This window comes from Vipera berus (genome assembly GCF_964194415.1).
Source record: "Vipera berus genome assembly, chromosome: 1".
Lineage (NCBI taxonomy): Eukaryota > Metazoa > Chordata > Lepidosauria > Squamata > Viperidae > Vipera > Vipera berus.
Genome location: NC_138202.1, coordinates 344,060,766 through 344,075,433, shown reverse-complemented (window position 1 = coordinate 344,075,433; position 14,668 = coordinate 344,060,766). Strand labels below are relative to the sequence as shown.

General features: G+C 44.9%; 1 protein-coding gene across 1 annotated transcript in view; it reads right to left on the bottom strand.

Moving 5' to 3' along the window:
• COL26A1 (collagen type XXVI alpha 1 chain) overlaps window positions 1-14,668 on the bottom strand; it is a gene marked incomplete at both ends in the record, with an annotated part of 201,376 nt that overhangs the window by 143,670 nt on the left and 43,038 nt on the right. The window contains one exon of the mRNA XM_081312808.1: window positions 9,718-9,840. Within this exon, the coding sequence (XP_081168934.1) occupies window positions 9,718-9,840 (123 nt within the window). The remainder of the gene's footprint in view (window positions 1-9,717; window positions 9,841-14,668) is intronic.

Here is a 14,668-nt window from a genome sequence, read left to right as displayed (position 1 = left end):
TGGGAATCCAAGGTTATTGCACCCAGAGTTGATAAAGATTTGTAGGACTGGAGAGCTGGGGAGAAAGCCCGCGCTTCAAGCTAATGGGGAATGTGATTTATGACTGTTAATTGGAGGAGGGAATTATGCTTTGTTACTTTGTGCTCAGGGGAGGGGAATTCATATGTAGTGTCAATACTTTGTTTCTCGAATAAAAGATTCTTTAAGGTAAACAATGCCTCAAAGTTCTTTTGAAGAGTTTCACCTGTCGTAACCATGACATAGATCATTAAGCAGACTGCAAGGTGCCTTGAGTGAGAAAGATCCTGGGAAGCCTAGCATAGGCCAGGGCCCACATTGCATGTCTGTCCCAGGCCTCGCAGGGCCCCACCAGATTCCCTGAGGCAACCCATGACACACTTCCTGCCACATGGGTACCCCAGGATTTGGACCTGCTTCCGGCCCTGTTGGGTCCCACACCCTCCTCCTCACTTGTCAGAGCTCGGTCTACTTTGCTTTTCCACAGATCTTTCTAGAAGAAGCTGATCTACCACGTGGCTTTCCTACATGGAAGCTGCAAACAGTAACTGAATGAATGGTTGTACGTCGAGGACTACCTGTTTCAAGTTCAACATCTGAATGAAGCATCCTGGGCACTTTTGGTTAGACTAAAATAGAACTCATCTCCATGGTTTTCTTAGGGTGATGCTCTCAAATGGACTTTCCCTGCATTCTACTTTTTCAGAAAACTACTGACACGCAGGGCTGTTTCTGAGCTCCTCTGCTCAGGATAAATTACCAAAAGGCATGTGCATCACCAGATTAGAAGCCTAGCTTGTATTATCAACAGTACATGGCCACAAAATGTCACAACTACACGAATCATGCAAGAAACCTGTGGCAACATGTATTATAATTTTTCACAGAATAAAAATCATTTGCCAAATTTCCTAATATGTAAGATTGGCTCTTTCTTTTTGCTGCAAGAGAATGAAACCACTAACTCTCTGGAAACGGTTAAAAAAACCAGTATGTGCATATTTAATCTTTAGCCATATAACTGCGTTAAGATTGCAACCTAATCTCCTTCTTCGCTATTTTTTTCTTTATACTCAGGAGCATATACAGCTGTCAGTAGGGATGTATTTTCATTTATCCAAAAAGAACAGCAACTTTTTCTGGCCCTGGACATTTTCCGATACACCATCCCAATCCATGACACTTGCAAGGCCACTCATCAGAATGATGACATTTTATCAGAACTCAGCGCCTATTTTTTATTTTGATATGGCATAACTCATTAGTTGTACCACCTCAAACTACAAAACAGAATTCAAGCGGACTTTCTCCCATAGACAAGATAAGCAAGCCATCGAAGGGAAACATTCCAAAAAGTATTTCCAGAGAAAGAGGCAAATGTGAGAAAGAACCTCAAAATAACCCTGCCTTGAATTTGTTTGGTATAAAATATGGAAGAGAGAAAGATTGATAGGCATTGTAAATTGTGTTATTCTGCCCTATAACCATAAAGAGCATTCCTAGAAACTTTGCCGTTCCTGGTTTTTGCCTTCATCTACTGAAATAATAAGGTTCTCCAAAGACTGGAATAATCATAGAAGAAGTTGTACACTCAGTATTGCTCCATTCTCTGGGAAGTCTACCAGAAAAATTGTGGGGGGGGGGGAGGGAGAGCTCACGATCAATTCCTCATGGGAATTATTTCTGTCAGGCCAAACAGTGGAATTGCCTACAGATTGCTAAAAGAAGGGGCAGTCAAATGGCATATGCCATTCATTAAGGGCAATGATGCATTGGTGGGTGATTACCACAACTTCATACAAAGATTTAGAGCTGCTTTTCTCAGCCAGGAGAACCACAGAAAATTGAATCACAAACTGAAGCGTGGAAATTGCCAAATTTGGGAGTACAGGTAGTCTTCAACTTATGACTGTGTTTGAACCCAGAATTATGGTTGTGGTCATACATTGAGGCTGTAGGAGATGACCTTGTCAGAGGCATCATGTGACGAAAGTTACAACTATTTTTATGATGGTCTTTAAACAAATGTGGTTGTTAAGTAAATCCTTTTTCACCAATGGCTTTTTTTTGCTGGAAACTGGAAGTAAACTCTAGAAACCAGCAAAAAATAATAATAAATTGGGTCCATGTGACCACGGGACACTACAAAGGGACATAACAGTGAACTGGTTATCAAGGGCCCAAATTGCAATCACATTATTGAGGGAGGAGACTGTGTGGACATTGTAATTCAGAAAATGGGTAGTAGGTAGCTCTGACAAGGTCTGTGATAACTTCAAACACTTGTTAAGCAATAGTCATTAGTCAAGGATTACCTAGAGCTGATTTCCAGTTGTTCGCCAGAGATGTGCCTTAAAATCATCTTAGCCTGAGCAGTTTGGGAAAGACTTTCTGATAAGCATGTTAACCAATGGATGATTAAGGTGTTGAGGCATGAAGGTAATAATAGGAGGAGGAGATTTTACTATTATTTGTAAACTGTCTGCCATGGAGAAGCAAAGAAGGCTCTCTTGAACTCCACTATTGCTGTGGATCTCAAGGACATTAAACCAAGCTTTTGTTCCTTGACAGTTTCTTCCTTTGAGTTAGAAGGTGATACATCTGTGGAACTACAAGTCATTTCACAAGTAAATGCCAGAATCACTCCAGAGCCTTTTTTTTTAAGAAAACCTCACGGGGGACTTTTCAACCGGGGGACCCTCAGATAATTAAGAAGACCTCAAATCACCAACAGCAGAGAAGTGCAATTTATTAGCCCTGTTACTCTTCATACCCTAACCAATGCAGAATAAAATTTTCAATGGTTTTAGAACCTGGCGCAAAAGTTTATTTCATTGATGCAATTATGATCCATCAGTTTAAGTTGCTTACACAGTAATTAGAGGACCTTAGTTGAAGCATTTGGTGAACAGTCTATTTCAGCTGGTTTTATTTTGCAACATACAACTCCTACGCAGTTGAAAATAAATGACCATTCACTTTTCTTGCCACTCTATATTACAGCTTCCTTGTTGTTAGCTGCGAAGTCGTGTCTGACCCATCGTGACCACATGGACAACGTTCCTCCAGGCCTTCCTGTCCTCTACCATCTTCTGGAGTCCATTTAAGCTCACGCCTACTGCTTCAATGACTCCATCCAGCCACCTCATTCTCTGTCGTCCCATTCTTCTCTTGCCCTCAATCTTTCCCACGATTAGGCTCTTCTCCAGTGAGTCCTTCCTTCTCATTAGGTGGCCAAAGTATTTGAGTTTTAGCTTCAGGATCTGGCCTTCTAAAGTGCAGTCAGGGCTGATCTCCTCTAGGACTGACCGGTTGATCGCCTTGCAGTCCAAGGGACTCGCAGGAGTCTTCTCTAGCACCACAGTTCAAAGGCCTCAATTCTTTGGCGCTCAGCCTTTTTTATGGTCCAGCTTTCACTTCCATACATTGCAACTGGGAAGACCATAGCCTTGACTATATGCACTTTTGTTGACAGGGTGATGTCTCTGCTTTTTAGTGTGCTGTCTAGATTTGCCATGGCTTTCCTCCCAAGGAGCAAGCATTTTTTAATTTCTTGGCTACAGTCCCCATCTGCGGTGATCTTGGAGCCCAGGAAAATAAAATCTGTCACTACCTCCATTTCTTCCCCATCTATTTGCCAAGAATTGAGAGGGCCGGATGCCATGATCTTGGTTTTCTTAATGTTAAGTGTTATGTCCGGAATGACGAGCGGAGACAGCGATGTCGCACAAGGAACGTTTATTGGAACTCACATGGGTCAACTGGCTAGCAGCCGTTGAACCCTGCCTTAAATACTAACTCCATTCAAACATAACCAATCCCCGGCTTAGAATCTCCCGCCGGGAAGTAGCAGCCAATGATTGCACTCAGGTTTCCCGCCGAAGGGAAACCACTCCCATAACTATGTACACAACACCCCTTCCCCCCTGGATGAAATTACTATTTGACATAGTCCTTCAGGTAGCTTGGGGGTTTATGTTGCCTGACTGGATATCTGCTGGCCATACTAACTGCTGGGGTTCCTTCGGTTCCACCGGTGACTACCTCCTCTGACCCTGTTGTGTGTGTGGACGGCCCAGGTGGTGTTTCCTTATTGGGCTGTTGTTGTGATTGCTGTTGTTGGGGTACATTGGGTTGACTGGATGCCCCTGGTGTGCTGTCAGGGGGCGCTATTTCTATCCTTGCGTTACAATTCTGGGGGTTTGCGTTACAATTCTGGGGGTTTGCTTCAATTGCCCTGAAATGTATTCTCCTCCCTTTCCCCCCTGGTGCTTGGTTACCCTTGGCTGGGGAAGGTGTAGAGTTCGTTGTAGAGTTGTCCCTCTCTTTGTTGGCTTGTACACCTTCAGGGGCCCTTTTCCTTAACTGATCGATGTGTCTCCTAATCAGCTGATTCCCTTCCCCCTCAATTAAATAAGATAAGGGACCAGTTTTCTCTATCACGACCCCTTGTGCCCATTTGTCCCCCTGTCCGTAATTTCTAGCCCACACCATGTCCCCAATGTTCAGAGACCTGGTTGGGGTAACCGGGTCGTGTTCAGCAGGTAGTCTGTCAGGGTGTAGTCTGTCCAATTTTGTTATCAATCGCCTGCCCCACCTCATTTCAGCAGGACTCTTCCCTGTGGCCGCACACGGTGTGGTGTGTTGGGCCAGCAGGAACTGAGCCAGTCTCTGATGCCAGTCACCGTGGATTATTCGTCTGAGGGCGTCCTTGGTTGTTCTGACGTTCCGTTCTGCCAAGCCATTAGAGGAAGGGTGGAAGGGTGCTGAAATCGCGTGTCTAATCCAGTTGGCCTTGAGGAAGTCCTGAAATTCATTAGATGTGAATTGTGGCCCATTGTCAGAGACAATTACGTCAGGTAACCCATGAGTGGCAAAGAGTCCCCTTAAGACCTGTATGGTTTTTGCTGATGTCATGGACTTAACGGGCACGACCTCCAACCACCGGGAGTAGCTATCCACTACTACAAGGAATGTGAGGCCCTGGAAAGGGCCGGCGAAGTCAATATGGATCCTAGACCACGGGTTCCTGGCCTCTTCCCACTTGTGTACCGTTGTGTGTGCTTGCTCTGGTCTAGAACGCTGACACTGGTAGCACCCTGCAACTTTATCCTCTATGGCTGTGTCTAACCCTGGCCACCATATGTGACTTCTAGCTAGGGCCTTCATACGCACAATTCCAGGGTGCCCATCATGTAATTCCCCAATTACTGTGTTTCTATGCCTCTCTGGTATGACAACCCTGTTGCCCCACAATAGACATCCAACATGTGATGATAGTTCATCCTTCCTTCTAACATATGGTGTGAACTTGGGGTCAGGGCTTTTGCTAGGCCACCCACCTTGTACCCATGCTGCTATTCTGCTGAGTATGGGGTCCTTCCTGGTGGCAGCTGCAATGTCCCTGGCAGTTAGGGGACACTCAGAGAGTTCTTGTAGGGACATGATTTGTCCCACAGGTGCGGGGTCTGTACCTGTATCCTCTAGGGGTAACCTGCTGAGGGCGTCAGCGTGCCCCATCTCCTTGCCCGGCCTGTGTTTGATTGAAAATGTGTAAGCGGAAAGGAAAATTGACCATCTTAGCATCCTGGGAGACATTATTTGTGGAGTCTGTCTATCGGTAGTAAATAGCCCTAGCAGGGGTTTGTGGTCAGTGTAAATAGTAAAGTCCCTACCATACAGATAATCGTGGAACTTTTTTACGCTTGCCACTATGGCCAATGCTTCCCTGTCAATCTGTGCATAATTCCGTTCCGCCTTTGTTAAGGTCCTGGAATAGTATGCTATAGGCCTCTGTTGCCCTTGCTCATCCATGTGGCTAATAACTGCTCCCACTCCATAAGGGGAAGCATCACAAGCTAAGAATATGGGTTTGTTCTCTATAAAGTGAGTAACTGTAGAATTGCTAGACAGGATGTCCTTTAAAGTTTGGAAGCTGGTCCTGTGTTTTTGTTGCCACTGCCAGGGGGTCTTCCTATCTAAAAGTCTATGGAGGGGTTCAGCAATAGCTGCTTTGTGAGGCAGGAATGTGTGATAAAAATTAATTAAGCCAAGGAAAGCTTGTAGTTCCGCCTTATTCTGGGGTTCTGGAGCTAACTTTTTGGCCCTAATTTTTCCTTCTGTAGGGTGGATGCCTGATGCATCAATTCTAAATCCCAAGAATTCAGTTGATTTTACCCCTATGCAACACTTATCCTTTTTTAATTTCAATCCTGCCTCCCTGAATTTCCCCAGTACCTGTTCTAGCCTTTCAGCTAGGATGTCCTCAGTTTTTCCAGCGATGAGGACATCGTCAAAGTAAGGGCATACACCTGGAATGCCCTTCAAGGTTCTCTCCATCACCTCCTGAAAGATGCCTGGAGCTGCAGCTATCCCGAACTGAAGTCTGTGAACGTGGAACGCCCCCTTGTGGGTAACTATTGTTTGAGCCTCGGCGGCTTCCTTAGACACGGTTTGCAAATACGCCTGCGCCAAGTCGAGCTTGGCGAAAATGGCGCCGTCCTGGATCGTTGCGAGGACCTGCTTCACCGTCGGGACCGGGTAAGCATGTTTTTTCATTGCGAGGTTCAGGGTAGCTTTATAGTCGGCACAGATCCTCACATCCCCGTTCGGTTTCAGGGGTGTGACGATCGGTGTCTCCCACAGGCCCCCTTCTACCGGTTCTAAGACGCCCTGGCCTACTAGCTTATCTAGTTCGGCCTCGATTTTTTGTTTGAGGGCGAAAGGCACCCTCCGGGCCTTAAGCCTGATGGGCCTAACCTCGGGGTCTAAGTTAAAATTAATGGGGGGTCCCTTGTACCTCCCTAATGACCCATCGAATACGTCTGCGAAATTATCGCAGACGGATTTTAGGGTTTTATTCTGAATGGTGTTAATTCCCCCCACCCAAATGCCTAGGGCCGAGAACCAATTAAGGCCTACAAGGCTAGTTCTCTGGCCCTCGGTGACTAAAATAGTTAATACTCCACTGAACCCCTTATATTTAACGTTGATGGTAGCCTCTCCCACTAGTTCTATGGGTGATTTCTGGAAGTCGGCTAATTGTAATTTGGTGGGTTTAAGGGGAATTTTCTGGCCGCTTCTGGTTTCGATGTATTTAAGGGTGTCCCTAGAAATTATAGATACTGAGGCCCCGGAGTCCACTTCCATTTTGCAAGGGACACTTTGCAATTGGACTTCGATTCTTAATTTAGGCCTCAAAATGTGGTTGACTCTAGGGGTGTACTTTCGTCTAGGGATCCCCACGTGGTTGACCCCCACCCCAGTCCCCAGGTTGGAAGTGCGTGCCTTGGGCCTAGGGGTCTCTCCGCCACTCCGTTCGGGGGTTACCTCACCTGAGGCCCAAGCGTCGAGCTCGTGGAGGCGGTTGTCATGCGGTCGGCTTCTGCAGATGGCCTGGATGTGGCCCGTTTTTCCGCACCCTCGGCATTTGGCATTTCGGAATCGGCAAGTCGATCGTTGGTGATTTCCGCCGCAGCTTCCGCACCGGGTCTCTGGGTCTCGAGGTCTGGCGGGGTTGTCCCTCTGGGGTCGTTGCGGCGCTGGTGGTGGTTGCCTTCTGTTCTGATCTGGGCCTTCGGCTCGTAGTGGTCTCGGCGCCATCTTCCCGAACCTTCTGGCTACTTCGGCAATCTCGGCTTCCCACTGGTAGTCCACCTCCCCACCATCCACATGGCTCTCCAGGTTAATTTCGGCTGAGGCTGCCATGCTGTTGTAGGGGGGGGTCGCGTCTGCCTGTAGACTCGTACGTGAGTAGCTCGTCTAAGACTTCTTGGAGGTTGCCGGTGGGCTTAGAGATGATTCGGTTTTGCAAGTGTTCATCTCGCAGCCCCAAAACCACTCGGTCCCTGATGCGAATCTCGAGATTGTCATATTTACAGCGCAAGGCTGCTTCTCGGACTGCCGCCACAAATTGTTGTATTGATTCGCCCGGCCGCTGGTTCCTCTTCTCAAATATCCTCCGCCAGAACAGTTCCGACCGTTTAGGGGTGAAGTGGACCCTCAGTTTCGCCAACAGGTTGGCGTACGATACGCTGGAGACTGGCAGGGGTTGGCACAGGCCGACGGCCACCCGGTAAACCGGCGTGCCGCTGATAGTTAGTAGCGCTGCCGCCTTCTTCCTGTCCTCCGTGATCCCGTTGACCAGCATGTACCCCTCAACTTGTCCGACATATTCTTCCCAGTCTTCAGGGTAGTTAGGGTCAAACTCCTTCAGGGATCCGACTTGCGCCATTCTGTTGTTTTAATTTGCTTGCTGCTCGGTTGACTGTGGTTCAAATTTCCCGCTTTTCGCTCTGTCGGCTTTCCGCGGTTCTCTCGCTGTTCTGCCGTCAATCCCACCTTCGTCGCCACTGTTATGTCCGGAATGACGAGCGGAGACAGCGATGTCGCACAAGGAACGTTTATTGGAACTCACATGGGTCAACTGGCTAGCAGCCGTTGAACCCTGCCTTAAATACTAACTCCATTCAAACATAACCAATCCCCGGCTTAGAATCTCCCGCCGGGAAGTAGCAGCCAATGATTGCACTCAGGTTTCCCGCCGAAGGGAAACCACTCCCATAACTATGTACACAACATTAAGTTTCAAGCCAACTTTTGCACTCTCCTTCTTCACCCGCAACAAGAGGCTCTTTAGTTCTTCTTCGCTTTCTGCCATTAGAGTGGTATCATCTGCATATCTTAGGTTGTTGATATTTCTCCCGGCAATCTTAATTCCAACTTTTGATTCATCTAGCTCTGCCTTTCTCATGATGTGCTCTGCATATAAGTTAAATAGGCAGGGCGACAGTATACAGCCTTGCCGGACTCCTTTCCCAATTTTGAACCAATCAATGGTTCCGTGTCCAGTTCTCACTGTTGCTTCTTGGCCCACATTTAGGTTTCTCAAGAGACAAATAAGATGGTCTGGTACTCCCATCTCTTTAACAACTTGCCACAGTTTGTTGTGATCCACACAATCAAAGGCTTTAGCATAGTCAATGAAGCAGAAGTAGATGTTTTTCTGGAACTCCCTAGCTTTCTCCACGATCCAGCATATGTTGGCAATTTGATCTCTAGTTCCTCTACCTCTTCGAAATCCTGACTGTACTTCTGGTAGTTCTCGATCCACATACTGCTGGAATCTAGCTTGTAGGATTCATTATAGTATACTTTAGGAATAAATTAGAAGAAACTCGCAATATTATAACAATATACATGCCTCCCCAACCCTCAGGCCATGACCTGGTAGGGTCACAGCACATTTAGAACTGGGCCGCGCAAGCAGTGAGCGAACCTGTGCACATGCGCAGTTCCATTTGCAGGAGTGACAGGAACTCACGTTCGCACTCAGCTCCACTTCTGTGAGCAACAGGCGCTCGCACGCAAAACTCCATTTGCATGAGTAGCGAGCGCTTGTGCAAATGGACCTATCCGATATACTATTCAGACTGACCAGGTAATAACCCAAGAATTGCTCCCTTTTTTTCAGGTAGACCTCAGTTCACATGTTTACCGATGACTCTGAACAGAAGTATAGATGATGTCAAAGAATGATACAGTTTCCAAACAACTGTACATATTTCATTCAGCAGATCATTTAAACATTCCTGGATGGAGGTTTGCCAACTTTTGGCATCTGTCAACACAGTAGATTATTTATTCATCACTATTTCTCTGTGGCTTGGATCAATAAAGGTCTAAAACACAGTCCATTACCTCACTAAGTTGGCACAAGGTCCTGGCCATCGGCAGCTCTGATAAACCCTTTGGATTACTGTCTCCGAGCCATTCTGCACTTGACACGAAACCGTCCGTGTGACTGTGTAGTGGCACCAATGCCTGAGGAATAGACCAGAAAACAAAATCTGTTATTCAGGTTTAATTACTTGTTTTACCTTAGTTCACTACAAATTCCAAAGACAAGTCAAAAAGTACAAATTAACAGAAAAAGACTGAACGCATGCCCGGGATCCCAGGCTTGAGCACAAAGTCAGGTTTACAAGTCCTTACTAAAGGCTAACAGGAATGGGGCCAATATAATCTTGGGGATGGGAGGTGGTGGTAATGATATTCCAAGGGGCACGGGTGCCATTGCAGAAAAGGCTGACTTCTGGGCCCTACCAGCCAACAGTTCCTAGTGGATATTACCCAGAGCATGCTCTTCCTCCCAGATTAGATAGGGTCAACTTCCCTCCGCCCTGTGTGTTCCCACAGAGAGGGCCTCCTCAGGGTGCCACTGGTCAGAGAATGTCGGCTGGTGGCCCCCAGGGGGAGGGCCTTCTCTGTGGGCGCCCCGGCTTTATGGAATCAGCTGCCGGTTGAGCTCCGGATGGCACCTGACCTTCGCTCCTTCCGACGCGACTTGAAGACCTACCTGTTTGAACAGGCCGGCCTGGCCTGATGGGGGATGCATTGGGGTTTTTATTGGGGATTTTTTACATTTTTCTACTGTTTTTAGTTTGGGCTCGTGTTTAATTCTCTTTTTAATTTTTGTAATTTGTATTTTTATATATGCCCTGTTCACCACCCTGAGTCCTTCGGGAGAAGGGCGGTATACAAATATAATAAACTTAAACTTAAACTAAAACTTAAAGAGAAATGTTCCCATAAGTGATTCAATCCTAAACTAAGAAAGACTTTAAAGGTTGCACCCAGAAAAACACTTGAGCACCAGTATGCCCAAGCCACCACATTTTATTTTATTTATTTTTATTTTTATTAAATTTTTATACCGCCCTTCTCCTGAAGGACCCAGGGCGGTGTACAGGGCAATAAATATCAGAATATAAATACAAAAGTTAAAATAAGTTAAAAGAATTAAATAATCACGCCCAATATAATACAATGATTAAAACTATGTTAAAATTAGATCCAACCCCAAACCCATCAAACCAGGCCAGATTGTTCAAATAAATAAGTTTTTAAATCGCGCCGGAAGGAGTGAAGGTCGGGGGCCATCCGGAGCTCAACCGGCAAGCGGTTCCATAGATCTGGCGTGCCCACAGAGAACGCCCTCCCCCTGGGGGCCACCAATCGACATTCTCTGATCGGAGGCACCCTGAGGAGGCCCACTCTGTGGGAGCGCACTGGACAGAGGGAGGTTGATGCCGGCAGCAGGTGCTGCCGTAGGTAATCTGGACCCATGCCATGTAGGGCTTTATAGGTCATTACCAGCACCTTGAATCTCACCCGGAGGGCAACTGGCAGCCAATGCAGCTCAGTTAAAACTTCAGAATACTCTTCAAGGGCAATCCCATGTAAAGCACATTGCAGCAGTCTTATCTGGTGGTCACAAATACATGAATAACTGTAAATAGAGCTCTGTGATCCAGGAATGAGTGAACTGGCACAAAGCTCAAAGTTCTGCAAAGGACTTCCTGGTCATGGCTACCATCTGAGTTCAGGAGGACCCCCAGATTGAGCACCATGTCTGTCTGGGACAGTTCCACCCCATCCAGAACCAAAGATGAAAGGGAAAAGCAGGAACTGAATGAAAATTGTACAAAATGGTAGAGTCTAGCTCCTTGAGGAGGGGGCAAACCACTGCCTTCTTAAGAGACAGAACTACCCCCTCCCTCAAAGAGCAGTTAACCACCACCAGAACCTAATCACATGTCCCTTCCTAAGAAGCCTCAGTCAGCCAGGAGGACATGGATATAATTCAGAAGTGCCTGCACTAACAGCCCCAAGGACCAAGTTCACTTTCTCAGTCCCAGTGGGATCAAAGATAGCCAAGCTAGAACCAACCAAAGTAACCTCCACAGGACCTGCTTCGAGGCCAGAGACCAACTCAGAGCAGATCCGATCAACTTTGTCCACTTTGCCTAGCATACTCTTCACAGAGTCCTGTGGGTGAACCTTAGAATCACTTCCACCCAGAAGGCATGAAGTCACCCAAACCAGGCGACTGGAAAGCTATCCACAGATGTAATAAGGGCAGAGAAATATTGACATTTCTCTGTCCTTATCACCACACAATAGGCCCTAAGAGCAGCTCTAACTCATGTTCAATCAATTCACTCCTTATCACCTCCAGAAGTGTTCTAGGATCTCTTCTTCAACTTCAGTTCCTTACCTCCTCCCTATATCAAGGGGAGGAGAGGCCACTCAGGATGATGCATTATCTGTCAATCAATCATTCTATCACTGGCTATCAGCCATAAGACTGAAATTAAATTCCTATGTGCATAGAAGTTAATAGTTCTGAAAGCACTTTATCCTTCACATTCTGCCCATGAAATTCCTAGAAGCACAAACATCAAACTTTGTCTTCCACCTAGTTAGACTTTATCTTAGCCACCACAAAATCAACACGATCTTGACATTAACCCTGCACGCTTTGAGGCAGCAATTTTTACCATCAAATCCGGAGGGATTGAAACAGAAATGTTAATCATGAAAAATAATTGCTCAATCACTGAGTGATGTCTCTTGTCCTCTCTGCCCATGTAAAAGAAGTGGAATGTTAAACTATGGGTATTCTTCAATCTAGGGAGATTCTCAATCATCTGGGTCACGGTTATCCCAAGGATGCTTTTCCAAAAGGCAACTGGACTTTCTTGATTTTTTTTTCCCTTGAAAATGTTTTGCTTCTCATCCAAGAAACTTCTTTAGAACTTGGAGGAGAAGCAAAACATTTTCAAGGAAAATAAAACAAGAAAGTCCAGTTGCTTTTTGGAAAAGCAGCTTTGGGATCTCAACTTATAACCATTCATTTAGCATTCAAAGCTACTGAAAAAAGTGAGTCAGGACCTGCCCTCACATTTACAACTGCTGTAGCATCTTCAGGATCATGTGATCATCATCTGTGGCCTTTCCAGCCAGCTTCCAACAACCAAGGTCAACAAAGGAAGCTGAATCCACTTAATGACTGCATGATTCCCTTAACAGCTGCAGTGATTTGTTTAAGAACTGTGGCAAAAATGTTGTAAAATTGGGATCAACTCATTTAACACCCGCTTTACCCAGCAATGGAAACTGAGGACTAGCTGTAGATAGTAGTTGGTCTGCTAACATTTCTTATGCTCTTGTCATGTATCCAGATAAATGTAATGTCGGCCATCCCTACTTTTAGTACATTTAGTAAATGCATGGCATTGCAGGAAGTCTTCAATATCATTGGCCCACATGTGAAGCCTGGCAAGCTGGCTAGCTTTTCCTTGCCAGGAAACACTAAGATAGGAAGATGAAGTGGAAAGTATACTAAAGAAGGATTAGACTTTACAAAGATTTGACACTGAGAAGGGAGATCCTAGCTGTGTTTACATTACCCAATGCAGTTAAAATTTTGCATCCTGGAATGAAGGATTTCCTAGCAATAAAACAAGCGAGATAATTAAAAGCTTCTCTCAGTCCCTTGGATGCATCTTCTCATCTTTATGGGAATGACTCATGGCTTTGACCTCATGGGGCTGTAATTTTATGACAAAGAAAGAGGTATTTATTTTTTAAAAAAAAATCTTTCAAGTGAATGAGGAGTTTTGCCGAAAAAAATCTGCCACATCCAAAACAAAAATGCCCAGTGCATTTAAACCTCTCTATCTGGAAAGATCTTTTTTATACAGCAATTATAGTTAGATTCTAAATTTATCTGGTAAATTTAGAGACTATTATCCTAAATGGACTGACTGCAATGACATTACAGTAGGAGATTTAAAAGTTTATTATTCCATGCTTCACAGAGACATCCAAGGACAGATAATGGTGAAGGAAAATTATCAACTTATAATCTATTAAATATCACCTTAAAAAAGAATAAGAAAAAATTAAGAATGGAAGAAATAATTTCACAATTTCAAACACAAGTAAATGTAGAAAAAAAGCATATCATAGTTAAATGCTGAAAAACCTAGGCCCAGTTCTGTTCTGTTGGGAGCAGGGGAGGGGTTTCTTCTGTGAATGAGGAAAAATTTTGGTTGGACAAGAAAGTTTTCCTCAAAAGCTACACTTAAGGTACCTAACTGTTTTGATAATGTCTAAAGAGATAAAAACTATTGCCAAAATATAAAAAAGATGCAAGCATTTTTCTATCTTTTTAAAATGATGGAAATTATAGTAGCTAGAAAACATACTGATAGACCGATTTAGTAACTGATATGTTACTAAATAAAAATGTAAAATTGCAGGAACAAGGGGAAAATTCTCTTACAGTGGTACCTCAACTACTTTGAAACTCATCAAATTTGATACTCAGCACGCTTTGATGTGAAAATTTTGTCCTGGTACTCCATGCACAAGCTAGAACTTCTCACTGTTGGCTGCCTTGTGATTCACTATCAGGGGTAGGTAACCTTGGCTCTTTTATGACTCATGGAAGAGCCAAGGTTGCCTATGCCTCCACTATATTATTCCTTATGATAAAAGTCTATTCTGTACTCATTGTGTTTGGTACTCATCGCATCTCCTAGAACCAATTAAGGATAGGTACTGAAGTACCACTGTATTTTTCTTGAAAACAATGGGAAAAATGAAATATATGCAATCCCATTCTTACTTTTTAAAGTACCCTTTATATAACAGTAATTCTCAATCCTAGCAACTTGAAGATGTATGGATGTCAGCTTCCAGAATCCCCCAGCCAGCAAGCACTGCTTCTCAACCTTAGCAAATTAAAGATGAATGGACTATAACTCCCAGAATTCCATGCACCCTCAAGTTACTAAGGTTA